Consider the following 13491-nt stretch of genomic DNA (forward strand, 5'->3'; position numbering starts at 1 on the left):
AAAAAAAAAAAAAAAAAAAAGGCACTAACCACCAGCCAATATGGATGCCTCATGGCAAGGGATTATGTTTTATGGTTTATTCAGATTGTAGATTCTCCACTATTTTCCAGAGAAGAAATGAACTGAGGTAATAATGGCTCAATATTATGACATTCTTAACTTATTAAAGTCTTTAAAATGAAAATTCTGTGGTCCAACAGACTGCATTATCTACTGCTTGAATCTTAGAACTTACTTGTGCATAGAAATCATGCCACATATGGCTGGATAACCAGGCCAGCCCTGGGGAACCCCAAAGGCAACAAGCACTGCTGAACATCACCACCAGGGGGAACACTTTCATATGCAAATACACCCAGGCAGCTAGCGGAAACCGGTTCCCATATTTACAAAGAAAGCAGTTCCTCCTCCCTGTCAGTGCTTACGAAAATCCCATCACCAGAACAGCGGTGGGGACTCGGATGCAAACATGGTGCAGGGGAAGGCAGAGAAGAGACAGGGACTGGGCCATATGTGCAAACCACTGGGCAGCTCCCTGTCCGGGTGGGCATCTCTGCATGTTATCTTTACACTGCTGCTCCTGCCCAGAGTTTCTCTCACACCCTGCAAGACAGAAGGCACTTCCATAGCCTTTCTCCTTCCTTCCTGGTGCTAAGGGGCAAAACGCCCTTGTTAGACTTTCCCTCCACCTCATGCCTCATTTACAATCTGTAATAAAAGGAAGAGACAAAGGAGCAAAAGGGCTCTTCTCCCCTGTGACGCCCATCACTGCCACACCCCAGCTCCCGTCGTTCACTAACCCTTACACACCGGGCACCTTGCCAGACAGGGGACACGAAGATGAGGAAGAGGGGACCCTGCCCTCATGGAGCTCCATCAAACAAGAGAGACAGATCAAATCCACATGAAAAGAGCAGGCAGGAACTACTCTAAGAGGCTAGCACAGCAGCTAAGAGCACAGGCTCGAGTCTTGCTGCTCCACTTACTAGTTGTGTGGCAGGGCAAGACATTTCACTTCTCTAAGTCTCCATACCTTCATCAATAATGGGATAGTAATAATTGTGCCCAACAGGGTTACTGTAAGGATTAAAGAAAATAAAAGCGCTCAGTATAATGCTTGACATAGAGCAAGCATTTACTAAATTATTGTTACGAATTATTCAGATCATTGTTACAAAAGACAGAAAAAAACAGAACTTTTAGAGTGGTATTGAGGACTAAACAAACCGTATGCTTGGTGGTGTCTACAGGGGCTGTATTTTAAACTCAATCTTGAAGAATGACTAAGAGTCTGTCAGAGAAGGGAAGGAAGGACATTTTAGGAAAGGCCTGGGTTGGGAGCATTCACATGATAAGGAAAGACTTCTTCCTGGAGTCAGACTCCAAGGCCACTGGGCTTGGGCAGCTAAGTCCAGAGAAGGACCTGAGAAGTCTGCCCTTAATCCTGTAGCCAGGACGGGGCGGGTGAGAGGCACATACTCAGATTTGTTCCTGACATGTAACTTCAACAGCAGTGCTACATATTTTGCTTATCTATCCAGAAGACTGCATACAGGTGAGATAGGGCATGGGGGGCCAAATGGGAGGCAGCTCCAGGAGGCGCCTCCAGAAATGGTGCGAGGACAAAAGGACAGCTCAAAGAAAGGTTGTGGGAATTGAACGAAACATTTCAGGTCTCAGCTTAGATGTCACCTGGCTGGGTAGCCTTTCTTATCTTGGCAGTTCTGGGTGAGGTACCGTTTTCCTAAGGGATCTTACAGCACCAGCATCAAGACATCTCGAATCAGAGCTCTTAACACTTGTATCTACAGATTAGTTGAACAAATTAATTAAGGCCGATAGTGAGCCAGGCCCTTGCTTGGCATGGGGAATATAGCACTGAAGGCAGGGAAGAATGTCTGTCCTTATGCACTGCTGTAGAGCTTACCTGCTGGCAGGGGATATAGGCAAACAAGCAAACAAACAAATACAGAAATTCACATGGTGCTAAGTGTTATAAAGAACAAAACAAAGTTAGAGGGCAAAGAGACAGATCGTAGTGGAAGGGGAGTACCATAGGACAATCAGGGACAGCCTCTGAAGAGGTTCATATCTGACCAGACAGCAGATAGCAGGCTGTAATGAGGGAGCAAGGCAGGTGGAGACCTGGGAAAACAGCAAGGACAGTGTCCCCTAGGGTGAGGCACATCTGTAGCCTAGCCAGGATACCACTGTGGCTGGAACAGAGCAAGCAAGGAGGAGGATAAAAGACACAAGGTTGGAACCAGGCAAGCACCACACTGTGTATGGTTTCGTACTTTTATTAGAAGTAAAATGGGGCCAGGCATGGTGGCTCACACTTGTCTAGCACTTTGGGAGGCTGGGGCAGGAGGATCCCTCAAGTCCAGAAGTTTGAGACCAGTCTGGACAACATAAGGAGATCCCGCCTCTATAAAAAATATCAAAAAATTAACCAGGTGTGGTGGTACACAACCATCTACTCAGGAGGCTGAGGTGGGAGGATCACCTGAGCCCAAGGAGGTTGAGAGGCTGCTGTGAGCCATGATCATGTCACTGTACTTAGCCTGGGTGACAGAGCTGTCTCAAAAACAAACTAAAAAAATTACTTAAAAAAAGAAGTGGAATGCCAAAGGAGGGTTAAGAAGAGTGACAGGATCTGGGCCGGGTGCTGTGGCTCATGCCTGTAATCCCGGCACTTTGGGAGGCCAAGGTGGGTAGATCACAAGGTCGGGAGATTGAGACCATCCTGGCCAACATGGTGAAACCCCATCTCTACTAAAAATACAAAAAATTAGCTGGGCATGGTGGCGTGCACCTGTAGTCCCAGCTACTCAGGAGGCTGAGGCAGGAGAATCACTTGAACCCGGGAGGCGGAGGTTGCAGTGAGCCAAGATCATGCCATTGCACTCTAGCCTGGGCAACAGAGCAAGACTCTATCTCAAAAAAAAAAAAAAAAAAAAAAAAAGAGTGACAGGATCTGATTCAGGTTAAAATGAGATCATTCTGGCTGACATATGGAAAATAAGCTACAGGTAGTGAAGGCACAGAAACAAAGTCAGAAGGCTACCATAATATTCTGACGAGAAGCAGTGGCAGCTAGCACCAAGCTGCTAGCACGAGTGGTAAAAATGGTCAGGTTTCATACCACATCCAATTCATCAGCAAGTTCTGCCAGCTGTACCTTCAGAATACACAGGCAGTAGTATATATTCACCACAACTTTCAGAGTGGTATTGAGGACTAACTAAATGCTTGCGGTAGGATGCAGAAGTCAAGAGCTCAGGGAGGGCCGGGCACGGCGGCTCACATCTGTAATCCCAGCACTTTGGGAGGCCAAGGCAGGCAGATCACCTGAGGTCGGGAGTTCAAGACCAGCCTGGCCAACGTGGAGAAACCCTGTCTCTACTGAAAATACAAAATTAGCGGTGTGTGGTGGCACATGCCTATAATCCCAGCTACTCGGGAGGCTGAGGCAGGAGAATCGCTTGAACCGGGAGCTCAGCGGGAGGACAGGCTAGGAGAAGCCCCCTAGAGGAGCGGATTTGGAGAAAAGGCCTCAGGACCAAACCAGCGAACGTGACTGAGAAGAAACAGTCTAGAAAGAGGAAGCCTAGCAGCAGGTGGTGTCCTGGCAGCCAAAGAAGAGCAGGATTCAGGAAGGATGGAATGAGCTGTCGGAGGATCAGTACTGCAGAGCGGTCAAGTGAAAGAACTTATAAAATGATTACTGGATGAAAGTCACCTGACCACAACAAGCAGTGTCAGTAATGTGGAAGCTTAGGGGAAACAGGATGGAAGGAAGGAAATAAACAAGCATACACAACTCTCTTGAGGAAACCTGCTATTAAGGAAAGCACAGATAACGGTGCAGAGGCTGGAGGGGAATAGAGATGAAGGACAATATTTTACATGTGCAATATCACCGTGTGCTTTATTGATCCGGCAGACAGTGAAAAACCCATGTAGGCTAAGAAAAATGCACACCAGGAAGGAGGGGCACAAATTCTTCAGGTGGCTGGAAAAGCTAAATAATCTTTAATGATTCAAAATGCTGACCAGAGGATTGATTTAAACAAATAAAGGATATTATTCCCTTTTTACCTTTCAAGAATTAGAACCGTTCTCGTAACTAGTTGAAATAAATCTTAGAGGCATACAATGTAGTTATTAGAAGTTGGTCCAAAGCTAAAATGAGGGAAATAGCTACAGGATCAAAAAAAGATATCAATTGATAAAATGTCTTTCTTGATGATACAGTATACTCAAGATTACAATTTCTAAATTCATTATTTTTGATAATTTCCACGAGCAGGACATACTTACAGGTTACACTGGTTTAGTCTGTAAAACTTGTGTCGCGCAACACAGAGTCTCCAAATGTATTTTGCAGTTTCCATGTCTTCCTAGCAAACAAAATAGGCATAAAGCAGTATGAAAGCACACACACAACTTGATACGTTTAATGCAGAGTTTGTCTAAATACATAATGGGTGACATCATATGATAAAGTCACTTTCAGGACACTACAAGCCTTTCATTTTCCAACACTATGCCCATGGTATGAATACCACAAGTAGGATTTAACTTATGAAGACAAAACAATCTGTTCTAACAGTGTGATTCTCATATTAAACAGTTTCAAAATGACATGGGAATCTAAAACTATAAAATACCAACTTTTATTCTTGCCAAATATACTCAGACATTTTTAAACAAAAATATGACTCAGTAACTCAATATTGCCTTTGTCAAGAGAGCAAAAGCAAATAACTGTTAAATAACATTTCTTCAGAGCTATTCATTTATCCATGAAATTTAAGATATCAATGCTTACTTTCTCCCCCACTTAACCCCTGAGGTTTAATTTAAAGGTTATCTTGATCAGACAGTAGTTATCCGAAGACTCATTCATTCAGCATTTACTGAGCAGCCATTTTTTGCCAACTGCCATTTTGCAAAATGCTATATGATAAAACTGCATGTTTTATACAATTATGAAATATTGTAATTTTAATGCTGCCCTGCCTCCAAACACATACAAGCATGCAGAAGTAGAACTTGCTAACTTTTAGGAAAAACATTCCATGCAGACCCCTAATGTTTACTCACAGTTTGGAATTGGATGGTCTCCTCTTTATTTGCCAGTTCTAATGCAAAAAAGGACTTGTTGTGGGACATGTTGGCAATGTCATGCCACCTAAAGAACAGCAAATAGAGAATGGCAATGTGAGTGCCTGTGGGCGAAACAAGGAGATAGAATATACAAGTTTTCCCTAAGCCTGACGTGTAAGTTAGCATTTGGTGACATTTTTGAGAAAAACAAAAAACAAAAAACATGAGACCAGCCTGGCCAACATGGTGAAACCCTGTCTCTATTAAAAATACAAAAACTAGGCCAGGCATGGTGGCTCACACCTGCAATCCCAGCATTTTGGGAGGCCGAGGCAGTTGGATCACCTGAGGTCAGGAGTTTCAGACTCCTGGCCAACATGGTGAAACCCTGTCTCTACTAATACAAAAAAGTTAGCTGGGCGTGGTGGTGGGCACCTGCAATCCTGGCTACTTGGGAGGCTGAGGCAGGAGAATTGCTCGAACCCAGGAGGTGGAGGTTGTAGTGAGCTGAGACAGCACCATTGCACTCCAGTCTAGGCAACAAAAACAAAACTCCGTCTTAAAAAAAAAAAAATTACAAAAACTAGGCCAGGTGAGGTGGCAAGCACCTGTAATCCCAGCTACTCGGGAGGCTGAGGCAGAAGAATCATTTGTCTGAACCCAGGAGGCAGAGGTTGCAGTGAGCTGAGACAGCACCATTGCACTCCAGCCTAGGCAACAAAAACAAAACTCTGTCTTTAAAAAAAAAAAAAGAAATTACAAAAACTAGGCCAGGCGAGGTGGCAGGCACCTGTAATCCCAGCTACTCAGGAGGCTGAGGCAGAAGAATCGTCTGAACCCAGGAGGCAGAGGTTGCAGTGAGCCAAGATTGTGCCATTGCATGCCAGCCTGGGCAACAGAGCGAGACTCCATCTCAACAGTGGTTTTAATCAGCTAGCATGAACGTTCTAATTGAAGTGACAGCAGCTAGTTGTAAAAAGTAAACTCAAGTATACTAAATGAGGGAAAAGAGAATTTAAAAGATGTAAAATGTATCATTCTCATGTGTCAGATTTGCTTCATGGAAGATCCCTGTCTTAGCTGATTGCCAATGCCTCATTTACTCATTCAACAAAATAAAAGACACCTATTATAACAATGCCAGAAATTGCAGTCGGTCCTAGGGACACTAAGATTAGTGAAGTACAGTGCTTCCCTCAAAAGAGCACATGTGTAGGGGAAAGGTGGGAGAAAGAACACAGAAGCCAACAAGAACCTTTAAGTGCTGCAGGTATTAAAATAAGGCACAAAAGTTGGGAAGGTGTGCTCTGAAAAGCTTCAGGGTGAAGATAAATTTGAAATGCCAGGAACTCAAAGAGTGAACTATTCTGGAAGTGATCACTACGATTCAAAATCTCATATTTTCTAATTTTATCATATTAGCTTTTATATGTTAATATTTGATTTTATTACATAATCTCAGAATGTCATAAAAAGAAAAAATTATGGAAGAAAAAATTTTATCCTTCTCCATTAGATTTATTTTAAATGCATTAAAATAAAATCAACTTAGTAGTGATTCAGTGTTTGTTAAATCTAAAGATTATTAGCATCACAGTAAGGCAACTGTGAAAATTCCCATCCAGTGATAAAGGAAGCCAGGCAGATGCCTCAAGTTTCCATGTGACACTTTGGACACCATCAGAGCCCTGCCCTTCAGGTGAAGCCACAGATCAGTTTTCCTCTCCTCTCCCTGACCCCCAACTCAGCATGTTGGGAAGGGTTAATATAAGTGGCTTGGGGACGAGAGAGTAACTGCCAAAGAGGAGCCACCCAGCTCAGGGCAATGCATTCTAGAAGTGGGGTTCTGCTCCCCAAGTGATGGGTACTCTCTGAAGTCATAATCACCATGGAGAATTCATGGCTCAAGAGGCAGTAAAGCAAAGGAAGTGAGGGAGGAGATGTCAGTTTAGAGAAAAAGCTCTTCAAAGGCAAAACTAGTTCTCAAGAAGAAATGGTAGGAATGGTTTAGAAAGCTTGAGTAATGTGTGTGTTGCGATGCTGGCAGTGAGTAGGGGGTGGAGAGAATAAAAGCGTTTAATACAGTAATTAAGAGCCCACGCATAAAGTGGAGGACCCAAGTTATAGTCCTAGTTATGCCAGTTAATAACTGAGGGACCATGGACAAATCACAACTTTTCTAAGCCTCAATTATCACATGTGCAAAGGGGTGGTGATACCTACTGCTGAGAGTGTTATGAAGATTACACTAAAAAAATTCACATAAAATGCTCAGCATAGTTTATCTGACTCATGATAAGCACTTAACAAATGGTAGACATGAAGGAAAAAACAAAAAACAAAAGTTATAGAATATGTTTTCCTGCCTTATAAAAACAACATAAGCTTTTGGTTGGACACCATGGCTCACGCCTGTAATCCCATCACCTTTGGAGGCCAAAGAGGGAGAATTGCTTGAGACCAGGAGTTAGAGACCAGCCTGGGCAACACAGCAAGACCTCATCTCTATAAAATAAAATAAATAATAAATATAAATTTAAAAACAATATAAACTTTTAATTTTCACTACTCTGTACCCAATTTACTCAACTGGGTAAATAGAATCTCAGAGTAAAACTGCAAGTATTTCTATGAAATGAACTTTGGATTTTCCAGATTACAGATTTTAAGGAATTAAAGGCAGGGATTGTACAATATGGACCAACTTACTATCTTTAAGATACAAATTAGAACACAGAATACTATAAAGGAAATTAAAATCACCTCTACATATGCTTTCCATCCTTCTTCACATTCCAAGATTTCCACAAATGAATAGTATCTTTTTTTATATCAGCAAAAAAACCAACATTATAAAAAATTATTGAAATTTGCTTAGATACTGGTATTTTAGGAATTTTGGTACAAAACTAGAGTCAAAACAAAGATCTTTATTTTTCATAGGCCGGGCACAGTGGGCTCACCCCTGGAATCCCAGCACTCTGGGAGGCAGGCAGATAGCTTGAGCCCAAGAGTTTGAGACTAGCCTGGGCAACATGGCGAAACTGTCTCTACAAAAAACACAAAAATGAGCCAGGCATGGTGGCATTAGCCTGTAGTCCTAGCTACTCAGGAAGCTGGGATAGGAAGATCACTTCAGCCTGGGAGGTCAAGGCTGCAGTGAGTGGTGACTATACCACTGTACTCTAGCCTGGGCAACAGAGTGAGACCTTGTCTCACAGTAAATAAATTAACCAATAAATGGCGCTGGAAACCACAGCTCAAATTAAAAATTCACATCAAAACAAAGAATGGCCTCCATATGGCACAAAAAGGATCACACATTTTTAAGCATTTTATAATAGGCCGTCATTATAGGCATTATATTCTGGAAATTTCGTTTTGAAGAAAGTGGCTTACTGAAAAGGACTGTTGCATTCCAATGGTATTTTTTTTTTCTAGGAAAGGAATTATTTCCATTTTTTAATGAGACCTTGGTATAGACTTGTGAACAATTTAACTGCTGTAAGTACTAAAAAAATATATCACCAACAGGAGTCATAGAAAACATACAAAAAGAGGTAAGAAAAATACCTAAATACCACAGGATGCCTTCCATTCTTGTGTTTCACAAAGATACCTTCAAGACACGCTCCAATGGATATGTCACTTCCTTGGCTATCCTAAAAGGAGAAAGCAAAAGAAGAAACACCCAGAAAGCAGATGCAGAAGAACTGCTGCTACAGAGTTCCCTGGACTGGCTTCCCAGATGCAGAAAGTTCAGGAGACCTACAGAGTAACTATGCAGGAAGACAAAAGTCTGAATGAGATCTATGATCTTATAGATATGTATAAAAATTGAAAAAGTTTGGCCCTCCTTAGGAACTCTATTTCAAGACCATTTCAAAGTATGAACCACAAAATGGGAATGCATTTTACCACAAAATTTTGGTCACCAGGACCTCGGCTTTTAAGTTTCCAGAGTTTTGCATGTCCTCAGCCTTTGCACATAAGGACATCCTTGGATTTCCCCACGATTTTCTCAAATTTGTGAGCCTAACTTTAAAGAACCTCAGCCACTGAGCCACAATTACCTTAGCAGGGTAGCTCTCTTCTCCATAGCCATCCATTCTCTCTACCTCCTGCATGTACAGCATTTCAGCATCAGGAGCTGCGAGCCCTCTGCAACCCAAAAGAAGCAAGATTGTTCACAAAGCAAGCTTAAAATGGTTTAAAATAAAGCTTTTCTTAAAACCTATGTATCAATTTAGCATAGGACATTACAAACATTTCAAGTTTCTAAGCATCTATAATTGGTTATATCGATATATTGATATTTACTGAAAACCAGTCTGTGTAAAACACTGGACTACTGAATGCTGAGGGTATCACATGAGATCCTGCTCTCTATACTTAAGGCAGATGAGTGGGAAGGTAGGGGATAAAAAAACTTCCTAAAAAAATCTTCAGGTGAAATCTTGAACTTTTCTTAAATCACCAAGTAATTGCTTATTATCCCAAATATCAGGGCTGGGCACGGTGACTCGTGCCTGTAACCTCAGCACCTTGGGAAGCCAAGGAGAAAGGACCACCTGAGGCCAGCAGTTTGAGACCAGCCTGGGCAACATAGTGAGACCTTGTCACTACAAAAAAAAAAAGAAAAAAAAATGTTTAAATTAGCCAGGCATGGTGGTGCAACACCTATAGTCCCAGCTGCTTGGAAGGTTGAGGTGGGAAGACTGCTTGAACCCAGGAGTTCAAGGATACAGTGAGCTATGATTGCTCCACTGCACGCCAGTCTGGGCAACAAAAAAAAAAAAACCAAAAAAACAAAAACAACAAAATATCAGGCATTACTGAGAATTATGTGCTAAATGTCGAATACAGGGAATAAGGGTATGAGGAGGCTACATGAAAACCCCTTTTCGCTCAGGTGAGTGGAGTGCAGCACTACTAGGATGGGTAGGAAGGCAGCGTGGGTACAGGAGGAGTGCCCAAGTGCATGCAGACTTGCATCTCCAGCCTCATCTTTCGATGCTCCCCTTTGTGCTCAAGGCACCCACACTGCAGCCATCCCAAACTCTGCATCTCTTCAGATAGAGTATGTTCCCTAGCCCCTCTGGGCTTTTGCACATGAGAATCCCTCTTCTTGGTATGCCTGTGACTCACTTGTGGATCTGGGCAATTCCTAATATCCTTCAAGACTCTGTCTATGTATCATTTCCTCTGGGTCGCCTTCTGGGATTCCCCAGTGCCCCAATTCTGTGCAGTCCCAACACATTCCACCCGTACCCCTCTAACTGCACTCATTATCTTCTTATATGTATTATCATTACTATAGTGGTTGTCCTGCCAGCCCTCATATTGCAGGGCTGGGAATGCACACTTAGAAGACAAGAAATTATTCTATTTACCTTTGTGCCATAGCATCCAGCACTCTTACTCTGCCTAACACAGAGTAAGAACACTACGCTATCTTTTAAAGAAATGAACAAATGAATAAATGGAAGTGACAAAAGGCAGGGCAATGTGTGCCTGAGGGATCAATTAAGCTAGAAAAGAAATTGTTCATGTGGACAGCAGAAGGTAAAGCTGGGAAGGCAGGATTTAACCAATTTATGGGAGGCCTTTAATCCCAGAGTAATGAACTCGGGCTAGCAGGAAGCATGAAAATACCCATTAGCACGTGTAAGGAGAAGGAGAGGTAAGAGAAAAGTGATATGCTAGGGAGATTAATCTTTTGTGAGCCACTGTGTGGATTTGAGTGGAGAGAGACTAGAGGCAAAAGGTTATTTTATTTGGAAGGGGATAAGCAATAGGTTCTAATGAAACTGACCTGCTTTCAATTCCCACCTTTACCACATGTAGAGGTAACTAAATCTTTCTCTTTTTTTGGCTCTGTCACCAGGTTGGAGTGCAGTGGCACGATCTCAGCTCATTGCAACCTCTGCCTCCCGGGTTCAAGCAAATCCCCTGCCTCAGCCTTCTGAGTAGCTGAGACTACCAGTGTATGCCACAACATCTGGCTAATATTTTGTATTTTAGTGGAGACAGGGTTTCATCATGTTTGCCAGGATGTTCTCGATCTCCTGACTTCGTGATCTGCCCGCCTCAGCCTCCCAAAGTGCTGGGATTATAGGCATGAGCCACCGCTCCCAGCCAGAGATAACTAAATCTTTTTGAGTTTGGTTTCCCCATCTTACAGATGGAGATAATAATGTTTATCTTAATGAGTAGTTATAAGAATTTAATGGTAGAGTACAGACAGTCCTCAACTTATGATGGTTCAACTGAGTGACTTTTCAACTTTACAATGGTACAAAGGTGATACAAATTCAGTAGGAATTGTACTTCGAGGACCCATACAACTACTCTGTTTTTTACTTTCAGTACTGTATTCAACAAATTATATGAGATATTCAACATTATAAAATATATTACAGGCTTTGTGTTAGATGATTTTGCCCAACCGTATGCTGATGTAAGTGTTCTGAGAACAGGTAGGGTAGGCTAGGCTAAGCTATGATGTTCAGCAGGACTGGTTTATTAAATACATCTTGACTTACAGTATTTTCAACTTACTATGGGTTTATCAGGACTTAACCCCATCCTAAGTCAAGGAGCATCTGTATGTGGAACTGTGTGGTAGTTGGTTTAGAACGAAACCTAGCATTCTCTAGAAGAGTATTTTTTCTTACAGGCAACACAGAGATTCACCGTGAAAGAATGTCAATATGTACAAGTATACAAAGGTATGCAGAAGCATAGTTCAGAGTAATAAGCACCACAGCTCTTAGCGTAGCTCCCCAGATGACAGACACAGCTTCCGTAGGTATACAGAGGGAAGTAACCCTGGACTTGCTAAGCTATATCATAAAAGAAAACAAATCATCCTAATTTTACATTAACCTATACAGGATGAGGTTATCAAATAAACCTTTACTATACACAGTGAAAAATGGGCACCCATCAATGACTGGCTGCTTTCAACTTCCTCAGTGTCCTCACTGCTAAAAAAGGACAATAAATGAGTAATGGGTAAGTGCTTACTTAGAACAGCACATGGCACATAGTGAGTACTATGTAAATGTTGGCTACTTGTAATAGCAGTGGCAGTAATGTTCCAAATTTAGTTGGGCAAATACGTATTAATCATGTAAATTAAATATTTAATTGAATATTTCAAATTCAAGCAGACATTGGTTCTATGCTATTTCGATGTCTTATTTCTTAGAGTTACCTGTATTTCTGATGTAGTAAGGCCACTTTTTGGGTTGCTTCTTCCAATACTTTTTCATCTTGTAACCATCCCTGAAGAAAACACACAGTGGTAAGTACGTGACAATTCACCCAAATTTCTTAGAAGGAATCATGGCTGTTGACTGTTAATGACTCTTGTCACTATCTGGCAAAATTATGACTATTGTTAATATATGGGAGCTTTGCTTACATAGGTAATCACCTTTCTAAGGAATTAAGTGGCTTCCTCACAGGAGCCAAAAAAAAAACAAAAACAAAAAACTTGCCCCACCTTCTCAATTCATCCCTGGGAAAGTTTCAGCTGAGTTATTTCAAGTTGGTGACAGTAGTCAGCCAGTCCTGAGCCCAGCAAGATAAAAACATCTTATGTGTTCTCTGGCTGGCTGTGTAGACACTCAGAAGAGCATACCACACCTTCCTTAGTTGTTGCAATGCAGTTTCCATGTCCTTTCCATCAGTAATGACTTTATAAAAGTAGAAGGCAGTGTCTTTGTCATCTACTTTTTAAATTGCTGATGAGAAGTGACATTCATTCCTCAATATAATTTTGTAAGGTTTCAAACCTTCAGTTAAAAGCAAAACCTGTGCATGCTTCCTGAGAAGCTGAAAATGAATCCTTCTTTTTAAACTCACATTCAAATAGAAAACAAATATCTCCAGGCACAGTGCAGTCACTATAGACCCTTCAGATTCTGTGGGTTCACAAGGACCAAGATGACGACAACAGAGAAAGCAGTCACACTTGAGATGTTTATAAGAGGGAATTTTTTTTTATAATCCTATTCCTGACAGTAAATCTATCATACGGATTTCATTTCAGGGATTATTAAGGGTATAGGAATGAACTGTTTGTTTTAAAAAGCCCAGCGTCAAAAGAAGTCTTACCACAGGAAACAAGGCAAATTTCTGAAGAAAGTCCTGGGATTCATACTGATCAAAGTCACCAAAATCAGCTATATAGAATGACAAAAATTCATGTTAATTATATTTAAATTTCATTGCAAAATATGCACAACAAAATTAAACATGCCGTATATATAGATGGTATGCTAATATTTCAGAAGTCAAATTTTTTATAACTATAAAAGTATATTTTAAAAGTATCTTTTAAAATGTTAATTAGGCAGACATGAGTCTTGG

The 13491-nt window shown here is 41.5% G+C and overlaps 1 protein-coding gene across 2 annotated transcripts in view; it reads right to left on the reverse strand.

The window, feature by feature from the left end:
* The window catches only part of PTPN21 (protein tyrosine phosphatase non-receptor type 21), an 85740-nt gene that overhangs the window by 26875 nt on the left and 45374 nt on the right, over nucleotides 1-13491 (reverse strand). For both annotated transcript variants that reach the window (XM_017895378.1, XM_017895379.1), the window contains exons 5-10: nucleotides 13237-13304; nucleotides 12332-12402; nucleotides 9186-9273; nucleotides 8686-8774; nucleotides 5110-5197; nucleotides 4324-4403 (exon numbers count right to left, since the gene is read on the reverse strand). In XM_017895378.1, the coding sequence (XP_017750867.1) occupies nucleotides 4324-4403; nucleotides 5110-5197; nucleotides 8686-8774; nucleotides 9186-9273; nucleotides 12332-12402; nucleotides 13237-13304 (484 nt within the window). The remainder of the gene's footprint in view (nucleotides 1-4323; nucleotides 4404-5109; nucleotides 5198-8685; nucleotides 8775-9185; nucleotides 9274-12331; nucleotides 12403-13236; nucleotides 13305-13491) is intronic.

The sequence above is a fragment of the Rhinopithecus bieti genome, unplaced genomic scaffold (genome assembly GCF_001698545.2).
Source record: "Rhinopithecus bieti isolate Rb0 unplaced genomic scaffold, ASM169854v2 scaffold_26710, whole genome shotgun sequence".
NCBI lineage: Eukaryota > Metazoa > Chordata > Mammalia > Primates > Cercopithecidae > Rhinopithecus > Rhinopithecus bieti.